This window comes from Pygocentrus nattereri, chromosome 25 (genome assembly GCF_015220715.1).
Source record: "Pygocentrus nattereri isolate fPygNat1 chromosome 25, fPygNat1.pri, whole genome shotgun sequence".
NCBI lineage: Eukaryota > Metazoa > Chordata > Actinopteri > Characiformes > Serrasalmidae > Pygocentrus > Pygocentrus nattereri.
The window spans coordinates 25041378-25067618 of record NC_051235.1 but is presented as its reverse complement, the minus strand read 5'-3'; the positions used below and the strand labels follow the sequence as shown (position 1 = coordinate 25067618).

Sequence of the window (26241 nt, the reverse complement as noted above, 5' to 3'; positions counted from 1 at the left end):
AGAACAGAGGCTGGCTCCACAGAGCCCCTCGTCATCAAATCCATCACAAAAAGAGCCTTTCCCTTACTCCCTGTACGCCTCGCGCAACATCTATCAAGAATTCAACAAAATCCTCAATAGTTAAGGTGCAGACTTATTAAACCTGGATTACATGAATGCTCACTTGCAGCATGCATTTTAAATTGTCATAGGTGATGCCACAAGTTGTAGGACAAGACTGCCACCTTGTGGCCGAAAAGATCACTGTTTTACCTGATACTGTACACACTCCATCTAAATTAACAACCAGCCACATTCATAAAAATCATCTGCTAACAGCACCATGTCTCACTAGAACATGTTGTCCATTCCTGACGAGGCGTCAGCCAGAGGACGAAAGGAAGAGCATCAAACTGTACCAGCCCTGGGTTTAACAGCTATGAGCCCTGGAGAGGAAAATATGACTTTTCAATAAATCTTCAAATGCAAGAATAAGCAGCCGAGTAGTGAGTCAGCATTAATAGCTGCTTAAAAATGTGCTTATTTCAGGAAGCTTTCCATTGAGAGAATTAAAAGCTCCAAAAGGGTGAAAGGTTTTCTGAGAAGCAGACATGCAATTTCATGCATGGAAAACCACTTGTCGCCATTTCCTTTAATGACAGGGAGTGAATATACAAAATTTACAATGTTAGTTACTTGGCTTAAGGACCAATTAGCTGATAAACATACTATAATTATTGAATACCAATCATAATTGCAAAAAAATAAAAACAACATGTGAAAGGTTTTAATACTCTTAAGGTTTGTCAGCAGCAGTTAGAAAGCATTAAAGATTTTTTTCATCACAGCAATCAAAGTTTTATTGTCCATAATTGAAATGGTGATATTTACATAAAAAGAGGCACCTGGACATGTATAATAACAGCTGATGTCTGATTGAAGCACATTTACAGTTCTTCCAGGTTGATACAGAAATGTGTGTTTCATTGTCTGCTTTTCTAAAGGCTGATGTTATCCTGACGCCGGTAATGGACCTCACGTCAAACAATGCCTTTGGCTTCAGTGGGAAATGCAGACGGGTCTAAACCAAACTGCTTCATCTGAACAGCGATGTCGAACAGGTAGTCGTAACATTCACACCTGGAAGAAAAAAAAAATGCAGAAATGACCTTATGAGCTATTCTAATGGATCCTAATAGTCTAATGAATGGACCTATCAGTGCATAATACATTCATCAGGGTGTCCGTGTTGAATACTCTCCTGTGGAGTAGTGCTGCTCTGCCTGTTGCTCAGTCTACTTTTTTACACTACATTATCCAATCCATGATCATGATCCATGATTGTTCCATTGACAATGGAACAATGTGTACCTGATTTGAGTGCATTATACGAAGAGAAGTCCTTATTTATTATTATTTTTAAGCATGCCTCGGTGAAATTTACCTCAGTGTAATTTTGTGCAGACAAAGTAATTATCCACTTTGCTCAAAAAGTGTCACCACAGGTGCCTCTGATTGCAGTCAACTATTTCCTGCTTGGTGGCGGGAAAACTTTTACCATTCAGTTAGAAACTCTGAGATAGAATTAATGAAAAAATTGCAAATTAGATATTTAAACTCTAATTTATACTGGCTCATAGTGGATGTACTGAGTAAATCTGGTAAAGGCATCTACAAGTTTATTTCACATTTCTGTTATTGCTTAACTTATTCCACTCTCTTGGGGAACTGTATTAAACCAAAAAGGTATTAAATCTGGGTTTTTAGGAAACCATATTCCATAAAAACCCTTGCAAAAAATACATACTTGCATACTTAAGTACATTAATAGTATACTTTAAGCATACAGAGAATACTATATTCTTCTGTATTTTCAAAAAGTATATTACCCTTTGCAATTTAGCTTCATTTTAATTGCAATAAACTTCTAAGTAACTAGAAATCAGTTATGGCTATCGGTACACCTAAGAGTACACATTTAAAACATGTTTAATGTGCAGCAGAACTGACAATTCCTTACATTAACACCATCGCAACATAACTTGTTTCGGAACAGAAAAGCACTTGTAGGCACAGAAGATGTATTTCAATGGCACAAATATAATTCAAATTAACTCAAAAAACATGTGTGTTTAAATATTTTCAGTGCTTTAATTATAATTTAAAATACATTTTAAAAGTGCATTTTAGTTGCAATATAACACCATAAGTAGGACTAAAGTGTATCAGTATGTCCAATAATATTTATATGTATTCCAAGTGTAATAACAGTTATGTCTACATATACTAAACCATACCTAAACCTTTGTTTGAAGAAAAGCACTTAAAAGCTTAACTAACTGCACGTAATATATAATTAGTTATAGCTTTATAACTTAAATGCACTTGGGTGCAAATGGATACAACTGCAGTTGCTCACCAAAAGATCATCATCATAAAATGATGCATAACTGCTGATATTTTTTACATTGAATCTTTTATGTATTTTTTGCTTTGTGAGGTACGCATAAAATTATCATTCATGGACTAATTGAAAGTTGTCAATCACTTTCTAATTTCCAACCTTTCTTCATCCCTTAAAATTCTGCTGTTTTAATTTGTTCTTTTAAGGATGAGCTCTGTCCTGAGCGGCTGCCCTGTATGTCATTCGAAAAGCTGCCTACAACGGGTCTAAACTGGATATCAGTCCCTAAAAATCTGCTAGAACAAATTTGCTGCAATATGCAATGACTGTGGTTTAAAAGCCCAACACTTATTTCCTTCACAAATATTTCTAGGACATTTAATCCTTTTTATTTGTCTCTTCTGTTATTTTCTATGACTTTCTAGGTTTTCCAGGATGTGTGGGAACCATGCCATGTCTAGATTGAAATGTCCCGTCTTGTGCCATCTGATCTATCAGAATCAAAACCACTGCTGTGATGTTTTGGGTGCTACTGAAATAGACAGTAATTTCTGGCTTGCTACTCTGTTATGCATTCCATTTTGGTACAGACCCTTTGGGTACTGCAGTCATCAAAACTGATCTAAAGATCTCTAGCTGCAGAATAGCTAACTCAGTAATTTTATAGGCAAGATTTCCAGCTATTTTCTAGGATTTTTGCTTTTACAAGCTGTGAGCTCCCAGAATAACTTGTGTTCAATTTAAAGAAAGTAAATTTATACTGGGAACTACTCATCCTAATCAAACCTGTGAGATTACTGCAGTAATCCAACATTATGACCCTAATTATTCCAGCTAAGTGGACAGAACTGGTTAAAGAGGCAATTACTTTCTCCTACACCTGCTGTGCTCTTTTAATTACCTTGAACCCCAAACATATTATAGCGCCGTGTTATTTTTTTTCTCTCTCAAACTTCTTGAATTACTCAAAATGAAAACCATGCAATGTGAAAGACTGTAGCCCATCTATGACTCTGCATAATTTGTTAGTTCCCTTTTACCCTGTTCTACAATGGTCAAGACCCACACAGGACCACCACAGAGCAGGTATTATCTGGGTGGTGGATCATTCTCAGCACTGTAGTGACACTGAGGTAATGGTGATGTGTTAGTGTGTGTTGTGCTGATATGATTGGATGAGACACAGCAGTGCTCCTGGAGTTTTTAATGAATTTAACATTTAAAAACCTAAAATGTGCTCCGTGCAAAGGTTATGGCACATTTTAGATTTTGGAGTGGTTTACTAATTTTGTGGTGTTGCAATCCTTGTCTTGGCAAGCAACTACTATGTTTTACTGAAAAGGGGCAACGGCTTTTTAGCGGCTGTAATAAGATCAAAAAGGCGGTCGCTGCTCTTTCGCCTCATTGCATGTGCGCTTATAGGATTTTCTCTTTCAAAGAGCTAAATACTGGAAGGATATTATTATAATAAATTACCCACTCCCATTTATGAAGACGGATAGTAAATATTGTTTGTGCGCCGTTGAATGCCTATGAAAATCAATGGTGCTAATGTGAGAGACAGAGAAAACAGAGTTATAATGCAAATTTTGTGAACCTTTGCCATGTCGTCTTATTATTCATTTGATGTAGGGAATAAGAAAGTGAGTAGGAAGCGAGCAGGATGCGCTCTAATATTATACAGAGATTTTATAATATTAAATAACTTCCAAGTTCATTTATCCCCTTCACATAGTCCATCCCACTCCACTAAATGAACCAGAAAGTCAAAATAAGTACTTTATTATTTAATGTTTAAACAGTATATAGTTTTCTCATAACATTGATGTATTATGTTGATTATTTTGTTGATGTATTATGTTTACATTTTTTGAAAGAGTAATAACTTGGTCTTTAGTAATTAGTCATCATTTTGACCTACGAAACCTAAATCTTAAAATAAGTCATTATTTTAATCTGATGAGTCGTAATTTGAACCATAATCAGTAATAAAAAAAAATTCTGGCTGCATCCCAAACCATCTATACTTTTCTTACTACACTAATAAAGGCACTTCTAATAGTGGTGCCGTTTTTATACTCTTATTTAATATTATTGTTCCCTGGACAGATGTGAACACAATGTTCTAACTTGCAAAATATTCTGTCCATTAATTCTATAACTGATAATAACAGATCTTGATTTCTGTATCTCACATGGTCTTGGCTTTCTCCCAGCTCTCTCCCCAGACGTAGACTCCGTGTCGTCTGACAAGGACAGCACAGGAATCTGGGTACTCCTCCATCGCTCTGGCCATGCGCTCTTTCAGGTCCTTTTCTTCTGGTGTGTTCTCAATGATGGGTACCACCAGAGTGTCATCATATCTTAAAATACACACACATACACACACACACACACACTAACCTCTTAAAATCTCAAATGTAGCACATCCTGAGCCTTATTACGCAATATCAACAAAGTTTAAAAAGGGATATGTTCACAAGTTACAGAAGTGTGTAATAGCCATTTGGCTTTTTAAGAGGTTTAATTTTAAGTGTGCTTGTTTCATTGTAGCTGTATTTGATGCAGTCTTGAGAGAGACATTTTCAGCATTATGAAGTAAACTTTATAATGAGGTAGCAGGTAGGGGGCTCCCTTCTGTGAGTGCAGGCAGTAATTTGCATTAACTGCTGGAGTATGCAGTTGCCCATTCCAACACAAGACAGTCAAAAGAGTGACCTGCTACTTTTTAAGTATGTTTTAAGTAAGTTTTAAAAATGTGCCAGAAGGTCTCCCTAATGTCATTTGTCATGGGTTCTCTCCGCTTTATTCAGCAGAAAATTAAACCTGTATTCTAATATTTGACTACAACTACATTCCTTTTTTTCTGAAGCTAAACTAAAGAGGTGTCATTAAAATACTTCAGCATTTAGTCAGAGTCTGTTTGATACTCCATATTACATCTTTAAATTTCTCACTATAATTGGCATCTATTGTTGGTTTTCTTTGCATTAGCAAGCATGGCTTACACGGTCATACAAACCCAATTCCAAAAAAGTTGGGACAGTATGTGAAATGTCAAATAAAAAAAAATGAACACCGCCATTAGTAAATTCTGTTTGACCTGTATTAAACTGAAAAACATGTTGGCATATTCCAAAAAAGTTGGGAAAAGACACATTTACCATTCTGTTACATTATCTTTCCTTTTAACAACAATGAATAATTACTTGGATACTAAGACACCAATGGATCCAGTCTTGAAAGGTAAAATATGGGCACTTCTTTGTGCAAATCTTCAGCAGCCCAACCATATGTTGCCTTGATATTTTTTGGGGCTGTGATATTTTACACTTCATATTGTTTTCAACAGGAAACTGGCAGACCAGTCTAGCACATCCACTCTGATTACACAGCCATACTGTTGTAACACACATAGGCGGTTTCTTGTCATCGTCATGTTGAAACAAGCAGTTCACAAGAAGTTCCTGAAAAATAAATGTTCTAATAGGCAGCATAACAATCCAAATGGTAGGCTTCTTTTTCTTTGCCCAGAGAACATGATGTCCACTATTTCCATAAACAATCTGAATCGCTGATTTGGCAAAATACCATGTGTCCACTGTGAATTAGTCCATTTCAGATGAGCTCAAGCCCAGAGAAGTGGGCAGCGTTTCAGGACAGCGGTGATGTACGGCTTCTGCTCTGCATACGCCCCATTTGTTAAATGTTTAAAAACATTTTTCGAATGTTACTAATCATGTTACTTTTTTTAACGTTTTATAGGCATCAATTTCAAAATGAGCTTATGTTTACAAAACTACGCAGTTGATATGATAAAACAGTGAATCTTGATATCTGCTTTCATTTAAATAAAGGTCAAAGTGGATTTACAAATCACTACTTTCTGTCTTTATCTGCATTTCAAGTACTGTCCTAACCGTTTTAGGAATTAAGCTTGAACACGTAGCTGCAATCTGCACTGTTATTGTTATTTTCAGAACATGACTGATTTAATAACTACATAGTTTTGGCATGCAATATGTACAATGCTAACTGGTGGGGTATAAGCTTCCACTACTCATGACCTACATTAGCTTTATAGTGCAAAACTAAAGAAACAACATTTACACAAAACATGTCTTGGTTGAATGACTGTAGCAATGTGCAAAAGTCAGAGACCACCCTTCGTTTTTTAACTCCTAGTCAAAACGGCCATTATGTATTAAATATTTTTCAATTTTAGAAATGAATACAATATAATTTTTTTACACCCTCTGATTTTATTACAACCTCTACCCTTCTGACAGATTTATTTTTTTCTGCTTCTCACAATCTAAGTAATCCCAATCCTAGTCAAAATCCAAATGATTTTGTTTGATTTGCAAATTTTCAGGGTTTTTTTTCCCCCTCAGAAAGGGCTTCTTACTGCTACACATCCTTTCTAACCCATAGCATTGAGATGTCTTCTCACAGTGGAAGGATGGGCAGAAACACCTCTCATCTCTCTAAGATGAAAGCTCTGAGGAATAGGATTATCTGATGGTGACAGTTTGGATGGATCTTGCTTCCCCTTTTCTCTGCATCTTAATAATTCTTTGAACTCCAGTTTCAACAACAAAAAATCCTATTTTTCACTTAATACAACACTTTTACACTTCCTAATGCAAATCTTTTACACAACATCCTCAGAAATGTATCTTGAAAAATGAACAACATTTTAACCAGAAATTAAATAAATGAGGGGTGGTCTTACACGTTTGAACTGCACTGCACATAAGAGGATAATTATGCAAATGTGCTTTTTCGCCAGACTATCACTTTAATGAGACTTATACCAGCAGCACCTATAATGTCAGTGAGCAGATTTTGCCAACCTGTAATTTGAGCCCGAGTTTCCTCTGCGAATCCCCTTGATCATCTCCTGGTGAGTAATACAAAACTCTTTTCCAGGGAACAGCAAAGTGGCCATTACAGCAGCCTTAGAGTGCGTATGAATTACTGCTTGGGCTCCTGCAGGTGGAGGAGGAACAAGCTTCAAAAACATGTTGAGCAAGGCGAATTCTGTACAGAGAATGTATGTGTACTCTCACCTCTCATAGTATAGGCATTCATGAAAAGCGGGGTGCACTGGCTTTTCTTCAGCTTCTTCCATGTAGGTGGACAACTGATGTCCTTCTCGTTCACGTCACATACAAACATGTCTTCTGGCTGCCAAGAAATAGTCATTTTCACTTGTTACCCACAACTGCTATCCACGGTTTTCCTAGACAACAACATTTACCATTAAGCTTTGCACATCTGGACACGACTTCCGGTATGTGTTTGTTGTTGACATCCGATAGCGTACGGATTAGCTTCAAGGCTAAAATGATTTATCATTAGCCAGTTTTTAAACTGTGTAGCTAGCTGGTTTTGCTTTTTGGATACAAGCAGATGGCAGTTGTGTCATGGTGGTATCATGGACAAGAATGTTTAACAAGAACTGTAAATGGTATCACCCAGTCTGACCCTTGTCCACTGAACCCATACCAAGTCTGGGTTGACGACATGAAACTCTGTCCAGATGTCACGTACGTTGACATTATCAGCTACCTTGATTTTTCTGAAGGTCTATACCAGAGGTCACTAACAGGCAGAAGACAGTGGTCCGAGTCCTATGCGGACCAGGGTCTACAACCGATAAACTATGGGGAATTATGTAATTTTGATGGGGTGGTCCTATTTTAATCGGCGTAACTTTTCTAGCCTTTATGGTTCCTGATTTAGCGGCCTGGGAAACTCACAGACCAATTGCATGTGTTGTAAATATCACACATGACGCTACTCAGCCAATCAGATCTGTGCATTACAATGAGCACTGAGACTCAAGGGAGTGACGCACACACAGAGGAGGGACGAGGCGAGACAGGCAGTTGAAGAAGAAAGTGAGCCAGATAACCTTACATGCCATGCTCTAAAACGAGAAAACACAATAAATGATGTTGAAATATCACAACTGCACTTTATTTGATTTGACATTCAGTTGTTGACTACATAAGATGTTGATACACCTACCAGGCTACTTCAGTATACAGTGTATGGCACAGAGTTAAAAGTTCCGGACCTTTGCTTGAGGAAATTTTCTTTAACTAGACCTTACTGAATTTTGAGTAAAGACCTCTGGTCTAAGAACTCAGAAATGATAAAAGCACAGAAGTTTTAATTATCTACACAGCAATAAAATGTGAATGGTTTGGTATTAAAACTACAAACAGTTCACATATCAAAGCTGAAGTACAGCCAGGCCGTTGTACAGCCGTTGCGAAACCTAGCTACTCAGCATGGGTTATGGTTCAAAACAGCGGCGTAGTAGAGACTGCAGGATGGTCTTGCATCACTGGTCCGGGCAGATCTTGTAGCCACTTTGTTGCTGTTTTGTGGAAGGTAGGTTAGGGATTTTAAATGAAAGTAATATCCTATGAGAAACATTATAATTGGTTATTTTGCCAAAATAGACATGATGGTTTATTTGATTAGCATTGCAGAAGCAAAGTATTTCATAGGCTGACTAAAATAGCATCAGGTGTGCCTTCTTCATTTGTTTTGTTCATCAGAATGTATCTCTTATGCATTTATTTTGTTTCATCACAAAATGAAAGGAGCAAACATGAATTTTTAAATTCAGTGCTGCTAGCTATTCTCTTTCAGCCTCGTCTTCCTCAGACACTGACATTCTGATCTGCACTTGTCTTTGTGCTTGTAGCATTTACTTTCTGATGTCCTTTTAAGCTTTCAATAGCTGTTGTGCCACCGCCTGACAGCACATAATGTTGCTGTGCTTTTGAGACAATTCGATGGCATCGTAATTACTCTTGGTGAAAAGCGTTACTCGTTATCCCATTCTAGAGGAACTGTTGTGACGTCATGGCAACTGCCGGTGAGAATAGAAGAAAACAATGGATAAAAATATTGCTGAAGCCCTATTGGAGCTGGACTTATTTTACCAGAGGTGGTCCGGTAACGTTATTTGTACGCAATTTGACTGGCCGATCGGTACAGAATAAAGAATCTGTGTAATTACCCAAAATTATACCAAATAGCTTGGATCAAAACATCATTGTGCTAACATTTATGTAAGCATGACGGGTGAACAATAACAACATGCTGTGCAGCCAAATGTTAAATATGGTGCCAAAAAAGGCAACGCTGGACGAAGGTGGAGACTTTACATCTCATTTCATTGTGAATCAACACCTGTAATCAAGGGCAGTTCCAAATGATGGGCCATAATCATAATATATGTTCTGAAACATATAGTACATCAGACAGTGGTGTTGTGTCATAAACCTCAGGATTAAGAAACTGAGTCAATTAAGCTCTATTTAACTGTTAGCCTTGCCTTCAGGTTGCAAAAAAAGAAAAAAAACGCAAGTGCCATTCTTTATTACATTTACCGCATTTGGCAGATGCTCTTATCCAGAGCGACTGACAATTTGAGGGTGGGGGCTTGAACCCCAGCCTACAGCATAGAAGGCAGAAGTGTTAACCACTACACTATCCAACCGATCGATTTGAACAGGACTTATTACTGGGGGAGCTCAGCGAATTACAGAAGGTAATTCAATCTGGAATTATTCCTTAGTAGACTCATAAAAATTACAGTAGAGATTTGTACTGGATTAAAATCAGGGATCTTGTCTGTAATCACTCAAATTACTGCACCTCCCCAGGTAAAACTAATTCAACCTGAACAGAGCTTATTACTTACATCCATTCTTTCTGCCCTCATGGTTCACATTTGACTATGATCCAAATCTACTGTCAAAGGCCCCCGTTCACACTAAGCAACAGCAAACATCTTGAGTGACCCGATCACAAGTGGACAGCACTAAGCACAGGTGTGAATGAGGTACAACGGGTCATCGAGACACTTCAATACCAAGTGTGAACAGAGTCAAAGTGATCAAAGCTGTGCCCTGAAAGGCCCCACATGTTTACATTATCAAGTTACAGCTACTGATGGCTCAATTCCCACACAGGATAATAATGATGACACTTGTACAGTGAAGCATTAAAAAATGAAGGGAAAGAAAGTCACTTGCCTGTATTCGTTCCTTCTGAACTCCTGATGGGGCGATGTAAATGTGGTCTCTGTTACCAAAAACAGCAGGCAGCAGATCTATGACTGCAATTACTAACCTATATGCTTTAAACAGGCTAAAAGTATTGGTAGCACAGATCAGTAATAAGTTGGTAATAATAATAATAATGTAATGGTAATATAACATTTTACTTATCTAAAAACACATGCTAATTTTAAGGTTTTTAACTAAATAATATGCTAGTAACTACAGTGGTAACTAGTTGGTAATACAATGAGAAAATGTTACATTTTCCAGTTGACAAAATAATTTCATTAGGAACTATTACAGTAAAAGTGAGTAACACTAAATAATTATTCCTTCATTCCAGCTTATTATTGTTGTTTTCATTTATAGGAATAATGTGCCCAGCTCCTGCAACACAAAATCTGTCAACATATCACCCCAAATCTTTTCTTAAAGGGTTTTACAACATTAGGGTCATTGCCTCAAAAATAATGAAGTAGTTCTGCTAAAATTATGTGGTAATAATGCCATAAAATTACAGTGACAGTTACAGTGAAACTAAATGGCATTGGAACAGTAAAATTCAACAAAAGCAGGCAAGATTTTGTTTATATTAGCTTGTAACTTTTAGGATGGTAAAATTGTTATTAGTATTTTATCAAATTATTACTGGCTTTGTTACCATTACAATTACTAACTTACTATTTTTAGGTAAATACAACATATTGCCATACTACTACCATGTTTATCACCCACTTCTTACTGATCTGTAAAGTAAAATGCTACCAAACATATTAATAAGTGTACCAACCCATGTCTGAGGCTTATGCCACCTCCCGTTCCCGTCACCCAGCCGAGCTGATAGAAGAGTCTGCAGAGCTCAGGGATGAGCAACCTCGGATGTTCTTTATCCTGGAAACCACAAACACGCAGTTCGATAATCATCCACAAGCCAAGAAAAATCAAACAGCATATACCACCTGATAAAGTCACGTTTATTAAAGGGCCCATATTACGGAAAACTGCCTTTTTTGCTGCTATGTGTAAACAAGTCTGAAAACATACCGTTCCCTCAATCCATACAGTCCATATATAGAAAAACAGGCTACAAAATCAGCCTGTGTTGTATATGCCATTTTAGTGATGTCATAAAAACCAACAGATTTACCTAAATCCATCTATTTAGCCTCAAAAAGGATGTTTCATGTCCACCTCAGCAACGTCTCTGCACATATTTCAGCTCTGCTTCTGTGACATGTTGAGATTTCAGTTTGAAGAACTGAAAATGGACACTATATGGACACTTTAACAGGCAGTTTTTAAGATTAAGATTAAGAGACTAAGATTAAGAGACCCTTATTAGTCCCACAAACGGGGAAATTTCACCTCCTCATTTAACCCATCTGGGCAATGAATCACCAAACACACACACTCTACTGAGCACATACACACTAGGGGGCAGTGAGCACACTTGCCCGGAGCGGTGGGCAGCCCAATACGCAGCGCCTGGGGAGCAGTTGGGGGTTAGGTGTCTTGCTCAAGGACACCTCAGTCATGTGCTGTCAGCTCTGGGGATCGAACCGGTGACCTTCCGGTCACGAGGCTGGTTCCCTAACCTCCAGCCCACGACTGCCCCGTTTTTATACTGTTTATAGCGCTTTAAATTTATAGCTTTTTTTATAAGCTCACTGTGCAGCACAAAAACATGCATTTCCACTTTGTTTCAAAATAAAACATATAGGCTACTTATCTGAGCCAAACCAATTTACTATTTTTTAAATAACAACAATACTATTATTATTAGTAGTAGTAGTAGTATTAGTATTACCAGTAGTATTAATAATACTCCAAGACCAGGGCTATTATTAAACCTTGTGATTAAGCTTGGCCCTATCATTTAATCAGGAGAGAAAATACTAAGCTTTTTTAACCCTTTCCCACATAATCCCATAATTACAGCTCACCAGACTCAAGAGCTTTATTAATACATCAAAATCAATTCTTTACCTCAGAACTGAATATCATGAACCTACAGTATGCATTTAGTTATGGGTATGTACTCATATTAAGCATCCTTTAAGAAAAGGGAAAATGAACATAACATATGCTGCAAGGTAATGTTACTGCTATCTAGAGGTAATACAGGGATATTTAACATTATCCTGATAAATTACTTCACATTCAGTCACAATGTGCTCTACTGAGGACACTTAGACACTGAGTACTTCAATTGCACTGAACACACAGTTTAAATGGATTTGGTCCATCCTAGTTTGGGTGAAATGCTTTTAAAAACGTGTATTAGAAATGTAAAAGTGTTTTTTAGCACTATTTCCTCTTTTTTTGTGTTGCAACGTAATAAAATTTTCAAAAACTAACCTCAAATATTGTGATGCGTATCGTGAAAATGTCTTTAAGTAGGTTATCGTGATATTAGACTTGTTCCCATATCGCCCATCGCTGTACCAACGAACGTTACTGACCAAATGAGCCGTTAAATGTTCGTTTAACATTTAGAAATGTTTCTTCTCTGAATTTTTCCTGGACTCAAACTTCTCAAACACCGAAGCATGAAAAGGTTCACAGAAACGCTATAAATGTTTTGGCTACTACAAAACGCTCGCCCGAATCTAGGTCAGTTCATTTGCTCACTTCTTGTCCGAATTCGCCCGTTCCACCTTAAATAGGGCAGAAGTTGCATTTTGGCTCCTCAGAGGTTAAAATACCTACTGCAGCACTTAAGGTGGAACGGAAAACTCGAACAAGAAGCTATTCCCTTACCAGCGCTGCCGTGTCGCCGCAGTCCCCGTTAGCTGCACTATGAACAGACATGTTCGTTTTAAACGGATTAATTTCTTTGTTTTCGGACTAAACACGTCATTAAACGAACCACCACGAACACAACTTCCAGCTTGTTTGGCAGGACTGCATTTTCCCTGTGGTGGAAGACAGAAAGACCCCTGAGTCCTAGTAGCAAATCGCCTGAATAAAAAAACACTAAACAGACGAAGTCGTTAAAAATGTTGCTGAGAAAATAAATATAAAATGGTGTTTGTCATTAGTTCTTTATTTACACTATAAGGCCAGTCCTGTGAAAACTGGCGAGATAGCACCGCAGAGGGAAATTTAACGTTAGGTAAGCTCTGTTACGTGTGTCTGTGCCTCTATGGACACGCTGCACTGCGACAAACAGACGATAGATGGTGCTATTGCGCCTTTGTATTCGTACTTAAAGGACGACTCCGCCGATATTTAAAAATTTGTGCATAATAAAATGGTTGAAATGTCAACAGAATGAGTCAGAGTGGTGTGAAATTCATGCTTAGTTCTAGAGAAACAGACTCTGTTGATGTCTGAAGTGTTTGATGCCCCTAAAAGCTGCCTCAGTTATTACATGAAAGTTTTGCACTGAAGTGTATTTTAATCAAATTAATTTAACCCATCCATGGGGGGGGGGCGGGGGGGGGGGGGGGTACATAAAGGGTGTCACCACCACCGTAAAGACAGCTGATTCAGTAAGTCTCTCTACAAATGAGTCGTTTCACATCAAACCGCTCTGAATGGCTTTGTTCACATCTCAACCACTGAATTATGAAGAAATGTAAAAACAAAACCACTGGATCCTTTAATCAGCTTCAAATACGAGACAAAACTTGTTTATTGAAAGAAACAGACAAAACAAACAAACAAATAAATACAGGCATTTAGTCGTTTTATAACAATAAAGTTCATATGAAGATCACTGTCTACTTTATATTTATCAAAGCGAGCATTTATATCATCACAGTTCATTTTTTTAACGCACAGCTTCTGTGTAATTCTAAATTATAGGAGCCAAATCCTGTTTTTTGGTTGAAAAACCCCAGACAGAGCCATTTTACACTTACGGCCACACAGTCTGAGAGCTCTGATAGGCCTATTTAACATGATTATATGTTAACATTTATTTCTTACAGGCTAGAGAAAATGATGGTGATGTAAGGAGAGCCACAGAGAAATGTGTCGACAGTTAAGGAGTAAAACTGACCACATAAATATAATCTTGTTCTTCTGTTTCTGCTAAGTCAGCAAACCTGGAGAATCATTCTAAGCCTTGGGTCTATGGGTGTTAGTGAAAGGGCAAACTGAGTGCTGTGTAACTGATACAGATTCACTCTGCTGATGAAATACCTGTTCCGTTAATCTTAAACCAAACACTGTTTCTTTTGAATTAAGATTGAGGTCAATTCTGTAGAATTATCGTTGGCTTTTCACCCCTGTGTGTTTAGCAGTTCTACAGAAGGACTCAAATCAGGTTCTGTCCTGTGTTTGGCATCTGTTTGGGTCTTACCAGCCTAAAGGCTTGGCACTTTATCTCTCGATTGCAGGGGAACCTGCAAGGAGGAAGTGAGCGTGTATTGACACAAACTTGAGTGAGGAATTGGTTCACTCTCCTGAGTCAGCCTGCCAGATGGGTTGTTTAACTGACTCACAATGCCTCAAGGCTGCCTCCCAGACAATGCTTATTTTCCCCAAAACTTCCATTGATATGATTTTCACCCACAGACTTCCGTATCATGACCTCTTAAATCAAGTCAAACTTACACTCACCATGTGCCTTATTAGAAACACCTACCTTGTACGTCCACTCACTGACCACTTTATAAGCCATGTAAACAGTCTATATGTCTATAAGTCTAAAAGTTCATTTTGTTGAAATGTCAACCTGAGGTTTGCACCCAAAATGTCCCCTACACATCTCAGGATATGATTCCTTCAAGTTCACCAACACCACTGTAAGAAAAGCAGCTCCAGACTTTGGCGTTTCTACCTCTGTGCTCAACAGAACCCTTCGCCACACAGAGGCCTAATCCAATTCCACCCCTCACCCCTACCACTCAGCCCTTAGCCCTCTGTTTTGCATGTTCATGCCTAGAGGGTAGGGTGTCCCAATTGTTGAGATGGAGGGGTAGGGTGAAGTGTTGGGCTACATGGGCCTCAAAATGGAGATTTTTCAAAGGCACACTCCAAACGGACTGTTATGAGAAAACATAAAAAGCGACCAAGGAAACCCACAAATGTGAATATTTTCTCCATTAAAATTAGAGTAACCATTGCATTATCTTAGTTTTAATGTTGTTTCAACGTATTATGCTCATTTTCTTCATAACAAGCATAAAAAATCACTAGTAGTATGCTAATGTATACTTAGCTAGCTAGCTAACTTTCCCATTCCACCTTAAATAGTCCAGCAATCCTGATACCTGAAGTGCTAGAGTGTAACTGCTGCTCCATTTAAGGTGGAACAGGAAAATTCAAACCAGAAGCGGCAGAATAGCTGACTTCACCAAAGAATTAGGGGTGGGTGATAATAAATAATAGCCCCTTTGAAAGCATAGGATGCCTAAATGTAACTAAAGCCCAGCAGTGAGTCCTCTGCTGTCACTGCAGAGTGGCAGGGTTGCCTACAGAGCTGCACTAATAGCTGTTAAAGAAGTGCTGTTCTCCTTTATTTGAGGGTCCCATTTCAAAGGGAAGATTTCAACCACCACCCCTTGGGATTGAGCCAAAGAGTCTAGTAACAGTCTGATGCTGTCCTAAATGTCTTTTTCTCTGAAACAAATACCATTTTTATGAAGCAATTTAAAGAACTACATTACAGTTTACAAGTCGTTACCCAAACACATTGGTAGTTCTGAATGAGCACTCAAACACTCGCTCTCAAAATCACTGATAAAAACACTGGGCCTCATTCACCAATATCTTTTCTTAAACTTTTCTTAAATTAGTTTTTGAGAAAAGTCCTAAAAAAGTCTATCTCTGATCCATCATGTGTTTTTAAATCGCAGAAAAAACCTGGGTGAATGTCAGAACTTTCATAAAAACTGCCTAAGTGGATTTTAAGAAGACATTAAGAAGATATTTATGTGTCATAGTTAATCATAATTTTAAACATCCACGTTAATGTAGTTCAAAAAATAACCGTATTAATGGTCAGTCCAGCTGCTCACGCGTTCTTATGTGTTTTTAGAAGCCAGGATTGTAGCCCTCTCACTCAAATACAGCTTTTATCATGCTAAGGCTGCAACTAATTAGAATGATTATTTTATTTATTACCATTACGGTTACAGATTGAGTTTGTTTTAACCTCTTAAATGGCTAAGGCCTAAAGTTTTATTACACACTTCTACAACCTAAGACGGTTCAACCAGTTTGTATTTAAGTCCCTGTAGTTAGTTAACAATAAGCCTTAGTATGTCATAAGCCTGGGATTTAATTATTTTAATTATTTTGTCTGTTTTGTTTGGCTATTTTGCTGTTTTGCATCCTGGAAAGCAGCAGTGAGGGCAACCTGTAGGACAAGTTGAGCTCAGTCATAGCTGAGAGGAACGGAGGAATGAGGAGCTTTTGGAGCTCCAGAGAATGTGATAAGGTCCAATCTAGAAGCAGCTTGGCTGCTATCCTGCTCAGCCGGTGCAGCCTGCCCTCTTGGACACGTTACATGGCAACAGGAGCACTGAAACTGTGATCACTTCCATTCCACACAATATCCGCAGCTAAAAGATACACTGGCTAGAGCGAACTCCATCTACAAGCCAGACCCCTGTGCTGTGGAATGACCAGCAGCACCGGTCTTTTCAACAAAGTTCACTGTCTGAACTCACCACAGCAAAGAGGTTTGAGACTCTGAGTTCACCAGTTATAGTGTCACCCTCTCTAGAGACTAGTGTTAGATTACTATACTTAAACATTTTAGATCAAATATATATTTTAATCGGACATATTGTGCATCTGTGGTTCACCAGCCTTATATTGCAGATTCTTTTTTTCACTTAGAAAATCAATAAAATGTGATTTCAAAGTTTTGCATAAAACGGTATCAGTCTTATTAAGTCATTAACAATAACTTTTTATTTATTTATTTATTTATTTATTTCAATGGACTTTTTGTGGCTTGAGAAGATGAAGATACGATTACATATACAAATTATTCAGGCCAGCCCTATGCACAACTGACAAGCCACCCTCTGCCTTATTCATTGTTGGTCAGTGTCTGACCACAGGAGCACTGTTGATCAGGCTATTTGTGCAGTGGATCAGGAACAGTGTATCTAGAACAGCTGAGGTTGCTGGATTCATTGTCATTACTGGTTGAGAGTGGACCACCACCCAAATATACCTAGCCAAAAGCAGCTTGTGGTCAGAAACGGACTAAACCACTTCAACTGATGGGCTAACTGTATACTGGCAAGAGGGAGCTACAGGGTAGGGGTTTCCAATAAAGTGGCCAGTGAATGTATCCAAAACACACACATGCTTTAACATGAACACAGAAATCCAGCGTGGTTTGAAACACGTGAGCACAAATCAGAGCCAAATGTCTACGTTAGAGTGTAAATCTCACATAATCCGCCAGTAAATATTTGTTTTATGACTATAATTAAGCATGTTTACAGAAAACTGCTTTTAAGCAATGCGATATTTCTTAAGGTGAGCTCCAGTGACGTCCAAGAAGATGAAGTTGATCCGCGTGAAGGAGGTTAAGTGTCTGGCTCGGTCTGTGAGGTAGACTAATGACCGGTGAGAAAGGAAGAGTGACTCAATAGGCTGGGTGTGTTTGCACTAGCACCACCCATCACTCACCTCAGAGTGTGTCATCAAGGTGATGACTCAAGTTTATAAAAGAGGTAAGGCATGTTACTTATTCTCTCAAACTCGAAATCTCAGCGTTGAACACACGCTGACACACAACTTGGCTTCAACTCGTCCTGTACAGAACGCAGCAGTAACCATGCAGACTTTCCTACCTGTGCTGGTTACATTGGGATTAGTGGTGCTTCAGTTCACTCAGGGTGAAGGTGAGTGAATGTATTACTGCTCTATTATGACTTGTAGGTAAAGGTGCGTCATTGTCTTGATTCAGTTACGTGTAAGCAAATAGAATTTTAACGGATTTGTATTTGTATTTTCCAATAACAGCACGTCTAGTTTCATGAGGAAAGCAATCTGTTACCTTCAGTTATATCCTATTGACATTTCATTGACATTTGGTTACGTCCCCTTTTTGTGCTTCATTTCATTCTCTGATATTACTAACAGCATCTGTACTACTTTGTGATTGGTCACAGCTCCGATGTTTGAGGTCTATCTTAGTATTTTAGACTGAGTGCTAGTTTCAACTTTTCTTCCCACCTCTGCTTGACATCCTCCACAACTCCTACAGGACCTTTATGCTTAGTATAACATTTATATTGAATATTTCTAATAGTCTTACAGCACTGTTGCCATACGATTAGCAACTGTACTGTTATGCTCAGTAACACTGGTTCTATAAAGGAGAATTCCACCAAGTTTTCAAAATTTCTGCAGGATCAAATCAATGTAAAGTATTGTAGAGCAGTTTGATGTAAAAAATGGTTCATTGTAGAGAGACATACTTGGATTTGCTTTACAGTGGTGGTGACAGGAACCAGGGCTGATGATGCAAGTATAGCCACTTTATTCACCATTCAAAATGACTAGTGAACCTACACGTGTCTTCTGAGTTTCAATATGTAAAGGTGATGATGGTAAAATTGCAGTAATTCCATATAAATAATAAATAAATAAATGTCTCTTTTGGGACTATTTTGCCTTACGACGCCTTACACCTCCTGACCGTAAATACATAGAAAGTCTCAGGAATCAGGCAGAAAATTCATAACCATTTTATGTAATAGCTTTATATGAGGGAGATTTTAGAGGTATTAAACACGTCTGGTTCCTATCAACACCACTGTGAACGGTTCCCAATTCTGACTGGGTAAGTTTCTTGCTAAGCATTTTCACACCAAAACACTTTGAATGATTGTGTTTGTATCTTAGCAATTTAGTTAGGCAAACATTTTGCAAAGTAGGTGGAACTTCCCTTTAAATACAACAGTATTAACATGACACCTTTGTTTAGATGTGGCTGGATTGAAGGCCAAAATATTCCTTCTGCGATTTATGAATTTATGTGGATAAAATACAAGGAAAATATAAAGGTTAAAAACCTTAACTGTCACTGTAGTGTACTGTAGAAGCCCCTGCTACTTGCAATTTTGAGCGTAGCACTTAAATGGATTGAGCCTGGCACAACCCGGCTCATGTTTCAGCTCAGCTCTAATGAATCTAGTCTAGTCACTGTGCATCAAACCCCAACTGCTTCCTGGTGTGCACACACAGTAGCCTTTTGTGTGAGTGCTAAATACTCTGGAGAATACAGATAAAGCAGGTGTTCATGACACGCAAGAAAGGGAGAGGCTTAAGCAGGTAGAAGGTGCCCTAAAGTTACACATCCATAGGGAAATCGCTCACTCCTTTAAGGGCCCACATCATGGAAAAACTCATTTTCCTCGCTTTTTGAATGACTTGTACCATTCACTGTCCAGTCCACACAGTCCCACAAAAAACATCGTTTTGAATGCACTGTTTCTGTGACATCGCAAACACCAACAAATTTAGATATGCATATGCATATGTTCAGCCTGTGGCAGTGAAGCCCCGTTCATTTGTGTTACATTATAATGAATGTTTTAGTCATGAACATTGTTTTGAATGAGGCATAATAGAGGACAAGCAATCAGAACAGACATCATGTACACAAATCACTCTTAAACGTATAAGGAGAGGTTGGAAAATGGTCTGGTCATCATCAAGCTGCAAACAATGTAAATGTACCCTCAAAGGTACAACAATGGTTTAAAGGTCCAATTGTGAACCTTAAATAGGTTTTTCCAGGTGAAAAGTACATACTTGTATGGAAATGGGATGTGTGGAGCCAGTACATTTTAGGATTATGGTACAATTATGCTCCCTAATTAAAAGAACTGAGATGTACCCCATTAGGGGACCACCCCAGTGACAGTTTCATACCTTTTTCCTGAGCATGCGCAGGACGACAGAAAAAGTGAGTGAAGTATACAGACTGGACTTTAGAAAGCAAACTTGGTCCTGGGGAAAACTGTGCTTTGGGGAAAAGCTTGATATCAACCACATATGCGTTTCAATTGCAATGATTCGAACACACCTGGTTAATGTAGAATAGATGCTTAGTCACATCTTCAAACGACTTCTATTCCTGAAATGCTGTATTTGTTGGCACCCTGACATGTGAACTGACAAACCGCAAAGTGATGCAAGTTCGAACAGGACTCCTTTCGTGACATTTTGAGTTGTCTTGAATTGTCTTCGCTTTGGAAAATTATTTCCCTTTTATTTCCCAAGAGTGGGGTGGGGTGGTGGTGGGGGGAGGGGGGGGGGTTCTGTGGGGGAGCCTAAACAGGAATAAAAGCAGGAATAAAAACTATGAGATTGAAAATGTACCACATTCACTATAGAACTGCAGCGGAACTTTTCAGTACATCCAGCATTCATCAGCGTAGAAACTGAAGTTTGTTAGGCGCTTTCATTCACTTTTTTAGAGAATTTTGGTGCTTAAGCTCAAACATGACAGGTGTGAGCAATAACAATGAAATCAAACCCAAAAATGTAATGAGAACCTCAGTGTGAACAATAAACTGAGTAAAAGGTAAATAGTAGATTCCTGGTTTTATGGTTTTATTTTATGGTTGTTTTAGAATTTTATTATATACCTTTACTTCTTCTTTTTATGCATCTGTATGATAGCAGACAGCAAAATGTTTGCTCTTCTTGCGCTTTACTGTACTTTGTGCTGCTGTAATCTGTTGTCTGTAATGCTTTATTTGTAAGCTACCTTCATAGGGACTTAGGTTCAAGAGCATCAGAATTCTCCATGGAACTTTAAAGTTCTATTATTTAGAAATGATGCTTCATAACCATGTTATAGATTAATAATGTTATGCAATGTTAATATAATGTTGCTTAAACTGAAGGTCCTTTATGTCAATATAATGCCATTTACTTAATTTAGATAGCAATTATATGTCATATGCTGTTAAAAAAAATCAAGAATTGCTTTATAAATATGTAATTATTTGCTTTTGCATGTGTTATGAAGTCTTTATGTCACTAGGCTTCAAATAAAACAAATAATAAAATCCAATCAACTTATACAGGTGTTTAAGAGTGAAATATGTTTGGGTCAGCTCAATGTTACAAAACATCCAAAAAGTTGATTAACCATTCAGTTTCTTAACCATTTACCATGTGACCTTCTTCTCTCATAGTTGCAAAACCTGACCCAGATGAAGACGTTCTTGGAGAAGCAATAGCTGATGGTTTTATAGTGAATGTCAAAGGGACAACGTTGTCGGTCAAAAATAAACAATTACTCGTGGCAGCCACTACCCCTAACAGCCTAAACCCAGAAGGAAAAACATCCCAGTCCCCACAGGAGGACAGTGTGACAAGAGTAAAGGTGCCTGAAGTGACAACAGTAGGCCTTGAGGTCAGTGCAAGACCTACCGAAGAAGTTTCAAAGATTGAGAAACCTGAGACTTCACTCTCTATGATCTTTAACCAAGGCACAACAAAGCTCCCCACCAATGAGAACAATGAAGGCACCACTGCACAGACGGCCTCCCCTGAGCTCGGGGTCACTGAGATAAAACTCACAACTGAAGAAACCATCAATGAGAATATGAACATAGAAGGTTCAGGCATGCTTTTAGAGTTTCTCCCTGAAAAGCTGCATGAGAATTCCCCCCCTTCAAACAGTATCGGCACTCGTGTGGGGGGCTTGCCCACCAGTACTCGTTTGATCTGGCCCACTGAATCGGAGGATGGGTCTGGGATGGAATCTCAAGGTACCACCTCAGATGGGCTCACTACAACCCCTAAGACAACCATTATACTTGAAATTATTGAAGAGAAAGTTTCAGAGACACATTTACATGCTAAAGGTATTTCTTCATCCTCTCACCATACTTTGCCACAAATAAGCTCTTGAATAATTGCTATTTCAACTTTAGATACATAAAGAAGTAGAAAATCCACCTTATATTTGGTGTATATTTGTAGTAATAGCTTGTCATCACTGTCACAACTAACTGGTAACTTTATAAGAGAAAGAAAAACATGTTCGTAACTGAAACGTACATGAATGTAAATAGATTTGGGCCTTTTCTATTGGTCCATTCGTCATGAAATCATCACACGATGGAAAGCTTCCAAGTTTCCAAATGGGGTAAAGAAAACAAAAAGGCCCCCACCAAAATCTACCATATAAATATTGATATGACAGTGATTACACGCTATATTATGTGATATGAGACTAAACTAAAAAGTAATTTTGATCTGAAATCAAATCTTTGGTCACACATTCTCTCTGCAGCACCTTCCCACCACAATAGCCAAAAATTTGATAATTTACCTAAAAATCCAGGACCCACAACATCTGCCCGGGCAGAAGAGGGCACACCTGGTGAGTTGATGTTGCAGTATCTCAGACTCCACTGTTAACCATTTATGTCATTCTTTTTAAATACTGTAAATGCTCATGTTTAACTCATGCCGGGCTGAATTCCTCTTGTCTAGCCTGGTTGATTATCTTTGCATTCTGCCTGACTCTCGGCGCCATTCTCTGTGTGTTTGCTGGGATCGCTACCAAAGACATGTAAGTGTTTTAAGCCATACCATTACAAAACTTAAATATTATTTCTGAGTTGCTCAAGGTCTATAATATACATTACTCAGCATTTTGCTAAATGACAATTTACAGTTGTTGTCTATAAAATGTTTATTATATTGTATGTATGTATGTATGTAATGAATCTATCAAAAATGATCCAAAGTCATATATATATATATACACTTTGCATTATATAGTCAATATACTGAGAATAAAGTGCTTTTATTTGGAATTTATTTTACCTGCTTTCTTTTTTGTTTTAAGGTGGTATGGGCCAAGTAGGCCGAGCCTGAACATGACAACACAGGACAGCAATGAGGAATACGGCAAATCAGCAACTCTTCCACTGTCAGAGAAGGAGCAGGAGCTGGTGACACTCATGAACCCAGAAAAGGGACAGAAAAATGATAAAGACTTTACAGTCATCTCTCTGGAAGAAGCTCCTGAGAAGGAATATCTAATGTAGTGCTGATGAGACTGAAACGAAAGCGTTGGGTCTTAACTGACATGTAGAATATCCCAAAAACAAAGCCAAAGAGTTCAACTGACCTTTGTTTCGTCATATTCTGTGCAGTGTTCAGGCCTCTGATACAGCACAACAGTTAGTGTCAATGCACGTGTCTGATAGTGATCTTTACTCCTCACTTTACAGACAGAACACAGTAATGAAATGTTCACATTTTCATTTGCAGCCTTTGTTTTAATCACAAGCTTGAAGTTTTACTTCTTTTTTGCTTTTTCGATCAAACTCAAAGAAACACTTTGGTAACACTTTACTGTAGGCTACATGACGCCTACACAAGCTTGTCATGACAACTAACACAACTCTACATAAATATTTAATCAGGTGTTTTCCAATAAGTGTCATTTGGGAGAAAGGCTATATTTGCCAATTTTGATCAAAGTTAGCCTTTATGGCAGATGACCTCTGTATGAAAGAGCATTTATAAACATTCATATATGTTGACATGACTAGCTTGTGTAGGTGTCATGTGGCCTTATGAACAGCACTTTATAGTAAAGTGTTACAGAAAGTTTAATCTAATTTCAAAACTACAACTTAAGCATTAGTTCACTGTTATTTAAAGCTGTTGTAAATATCTATCTGTAAGTACTATGTACTGTGTGATATATGATGCCTTTCAGATGATCAAGAAATGCAGCCAACAACAGAATGATTCAATGCTAATGTCACTTGACGTGAATAATACACAAAAGTTTGCACGCTTCTGGTCAAATTTCAGGTTAACTCATTTGAGGCCAAAGATGCTAAAGAAATGGCACAATTTATACTTCATGTTTTGTTTTTTCCTGTACATTAAATATTTAAAACATTGCCATATTTTAGCTTGCCTGTAGAGGATATTCTAACTTATTAATCAACAAAACATGTCATTTGACCAGGGATGCTCAAACTTTTACATATAATTGTATGTTTAAATTGTGCCTATTTTGTTTTGGGAATTGAAGACAAGGTTAAATGGTAAAAGGGACTGTGTCTATTAATATTAAACACACACACACACACACACACACACACACACACACACACACACATGAATGGATGCACAAACATTATTCAAATGTTTGGAATCACTTTTATGTATTAAATAAAGCTTGTTGTTGTTTTATGTACAGTAATATCAATACCAAATACAATTCAGATATACTCTGAGCAAGACATCAAAGATATTTTGGATGTTCTGTTTAATATTTCACATATTTTGGCAACCAAAAAAGTTGTTAAAGATTAAGTAATATAGTGTAAATATGTATTTAATTATTATTGGGAAGTTATACTTGAAATCCAAGTATTATGGACATTATGGATACATTAATACACTCATTTTAGGATGTAGAGCTCTAAGGCATTTACTATTATACTACATTATGTATGTATATATATATATATATATATATACACACAGTTGTGACTTTACAAATGACTTTGACTGATTCTATGTTGGTTACACTGATTGATTCTTCACTTATTATTCTTCATTGATGCCAAACTTTTGAACTGTGATTCCAACTTTTAAATGGTATTACAAAAGAACAAAAATTATGCACCAGCTGCTTCATCATGTATAAAGAAGAGAGAAACAAGAGACATTGTGTTGCCTTTATTTACAATTTCTCATAAGCATCCATAGAAAAAATAGAGGAAAAAGACAAATTCAAAAAGTTTATATTTGTATGCAAGTATGTTCATGACTCTGATAAATAAATAAAATGGGGTAGCACAAAAAGAGACCGTGACGGCCACATTAAAAACACTATACATACATTCACAAACATCTCAATAAAATTCGCAACACACATAAAACTCAGTTACTGTCAGGCCCCGCCTGAACACTCATAGCCCCAGTAATACAGACCTTTATGCAGTTATAGAAATCTACATGTTCCTGACCTTGAACTCAGCAGAGGACAGATTTATGTTTGTAATATAAATAAATTTGACTTTTTCCCCTAATGCCATTAACCCTACCAAAAACATATGACAATTCACAGAAATAAAACACAGTCATTCACCATTATGGTTCAAAGAGACAAGTGAAAAATATGATCATATTTATATATAGTGCTTTTTTTTAATCATTTTTCTTCCCAACCAAGTTCACCGGAGTTGTCTGCATAAATATTGCAGACAATATCAATTGTTCTGAAATGAACAAAATAACTGGATGCATATTGAATATATGTGTGCAGCTACACAAGAAAACCTGCAAATCTCTAACCTGAAATAAAATGACGAGAAAACTCCTGAATACATGATTTGCCTATGTTTTATAAAACCATATGCAAAAAGTGGTGCCACTTTACTGAAGTGCAGCATTCGTAAGGCTACATAAGCCCTTAATGACAGTTGACATAACCCTACATACACATTCATAAAGGCTTCTGACAAGCAGTAATTGTCATAAAGGCTGCTTTAATCAATTCTGATGTCACTTCACCTCAGAAAGTATAAAGACAACTGCTGCCTTTATGAACGTGAATATAGGTTCGTGCCAGTTCTCATTAAAAGGTGTTGAGTAGCCTTAAGAACGCTGCCTTTTAGTAACGTGGTACCCAAAAAGCTGGCTACCAGGTTACAAAAATAGACAGAGAAAGTCAATAATATCCTCTAGCTCACAGAAACCCTAGATCAATCTAGCGAATGATATATACACAAAGTGCTAGGAGGCACTTTAATATGAAAAGTAAGATTCTGGTGCAAAAGAGTGTCAGCT

General features: G+C 37.7%; 2 protein-coding genes across 2 annotated transcripts; one reads left to right on the top strand and one right to left on the bottom strand.

The window, feature by feature from the left end:
- Positions 1 to 744: 744 nt before the first annotated feature.
- LOC108442647 (APAF1 interacting protein) lies at positions 745 to 13417 on the bottom strand. Its single transcript, XM_017722787.2, has 7 exons — positions 13234 to 13417; positions 11264 to 11364; positions 10447 to 10495; positions 7456 to 7573; positions 7240 to 7375; positions 4579 to 4746; positions 745 to 1119 (listed from the first exon to the last, which is right to left on the bottom strand). The coding sequence occupies exons 1-7, from the start codon at positions 13282 to 13284 to the stop codon at positions 1020 to 1022; spliced, it is 723 nt and encodes a 240-aa protein (XP_017578276.1). The 5' UTR covers positions 13285 to 13417; the 3' UTR covers positions 745 to 1019.
- A 4739-nt stretch (positions 13418 to 18156) lies between these two features.
- On the top strand, positions 18157 to 24693 carry cd44a (CD44 molecule (Indian blood group) a). The gene is made up of 5 exons (XM_017722786.1): positions 18157 to 18290; positions 21603 to 22277; positions 22709 to 22798; positions 22912 to 22990; positions 23270 to 24693. Exons 1-5 carry the CDS (start codon positions 18224 to 18226, stop codon positions 23469 to 23471), a joined length of 1113 nt encoding a protein of 370 aa, XP_017578275.1. The 5' UTR covers positions 18157 to 18223; the 3' UTR covers positions 23472 to 24693.
- The last annotated feature ends 1548 nt before the right edge of the window (positions 24694 to 26241 follow it).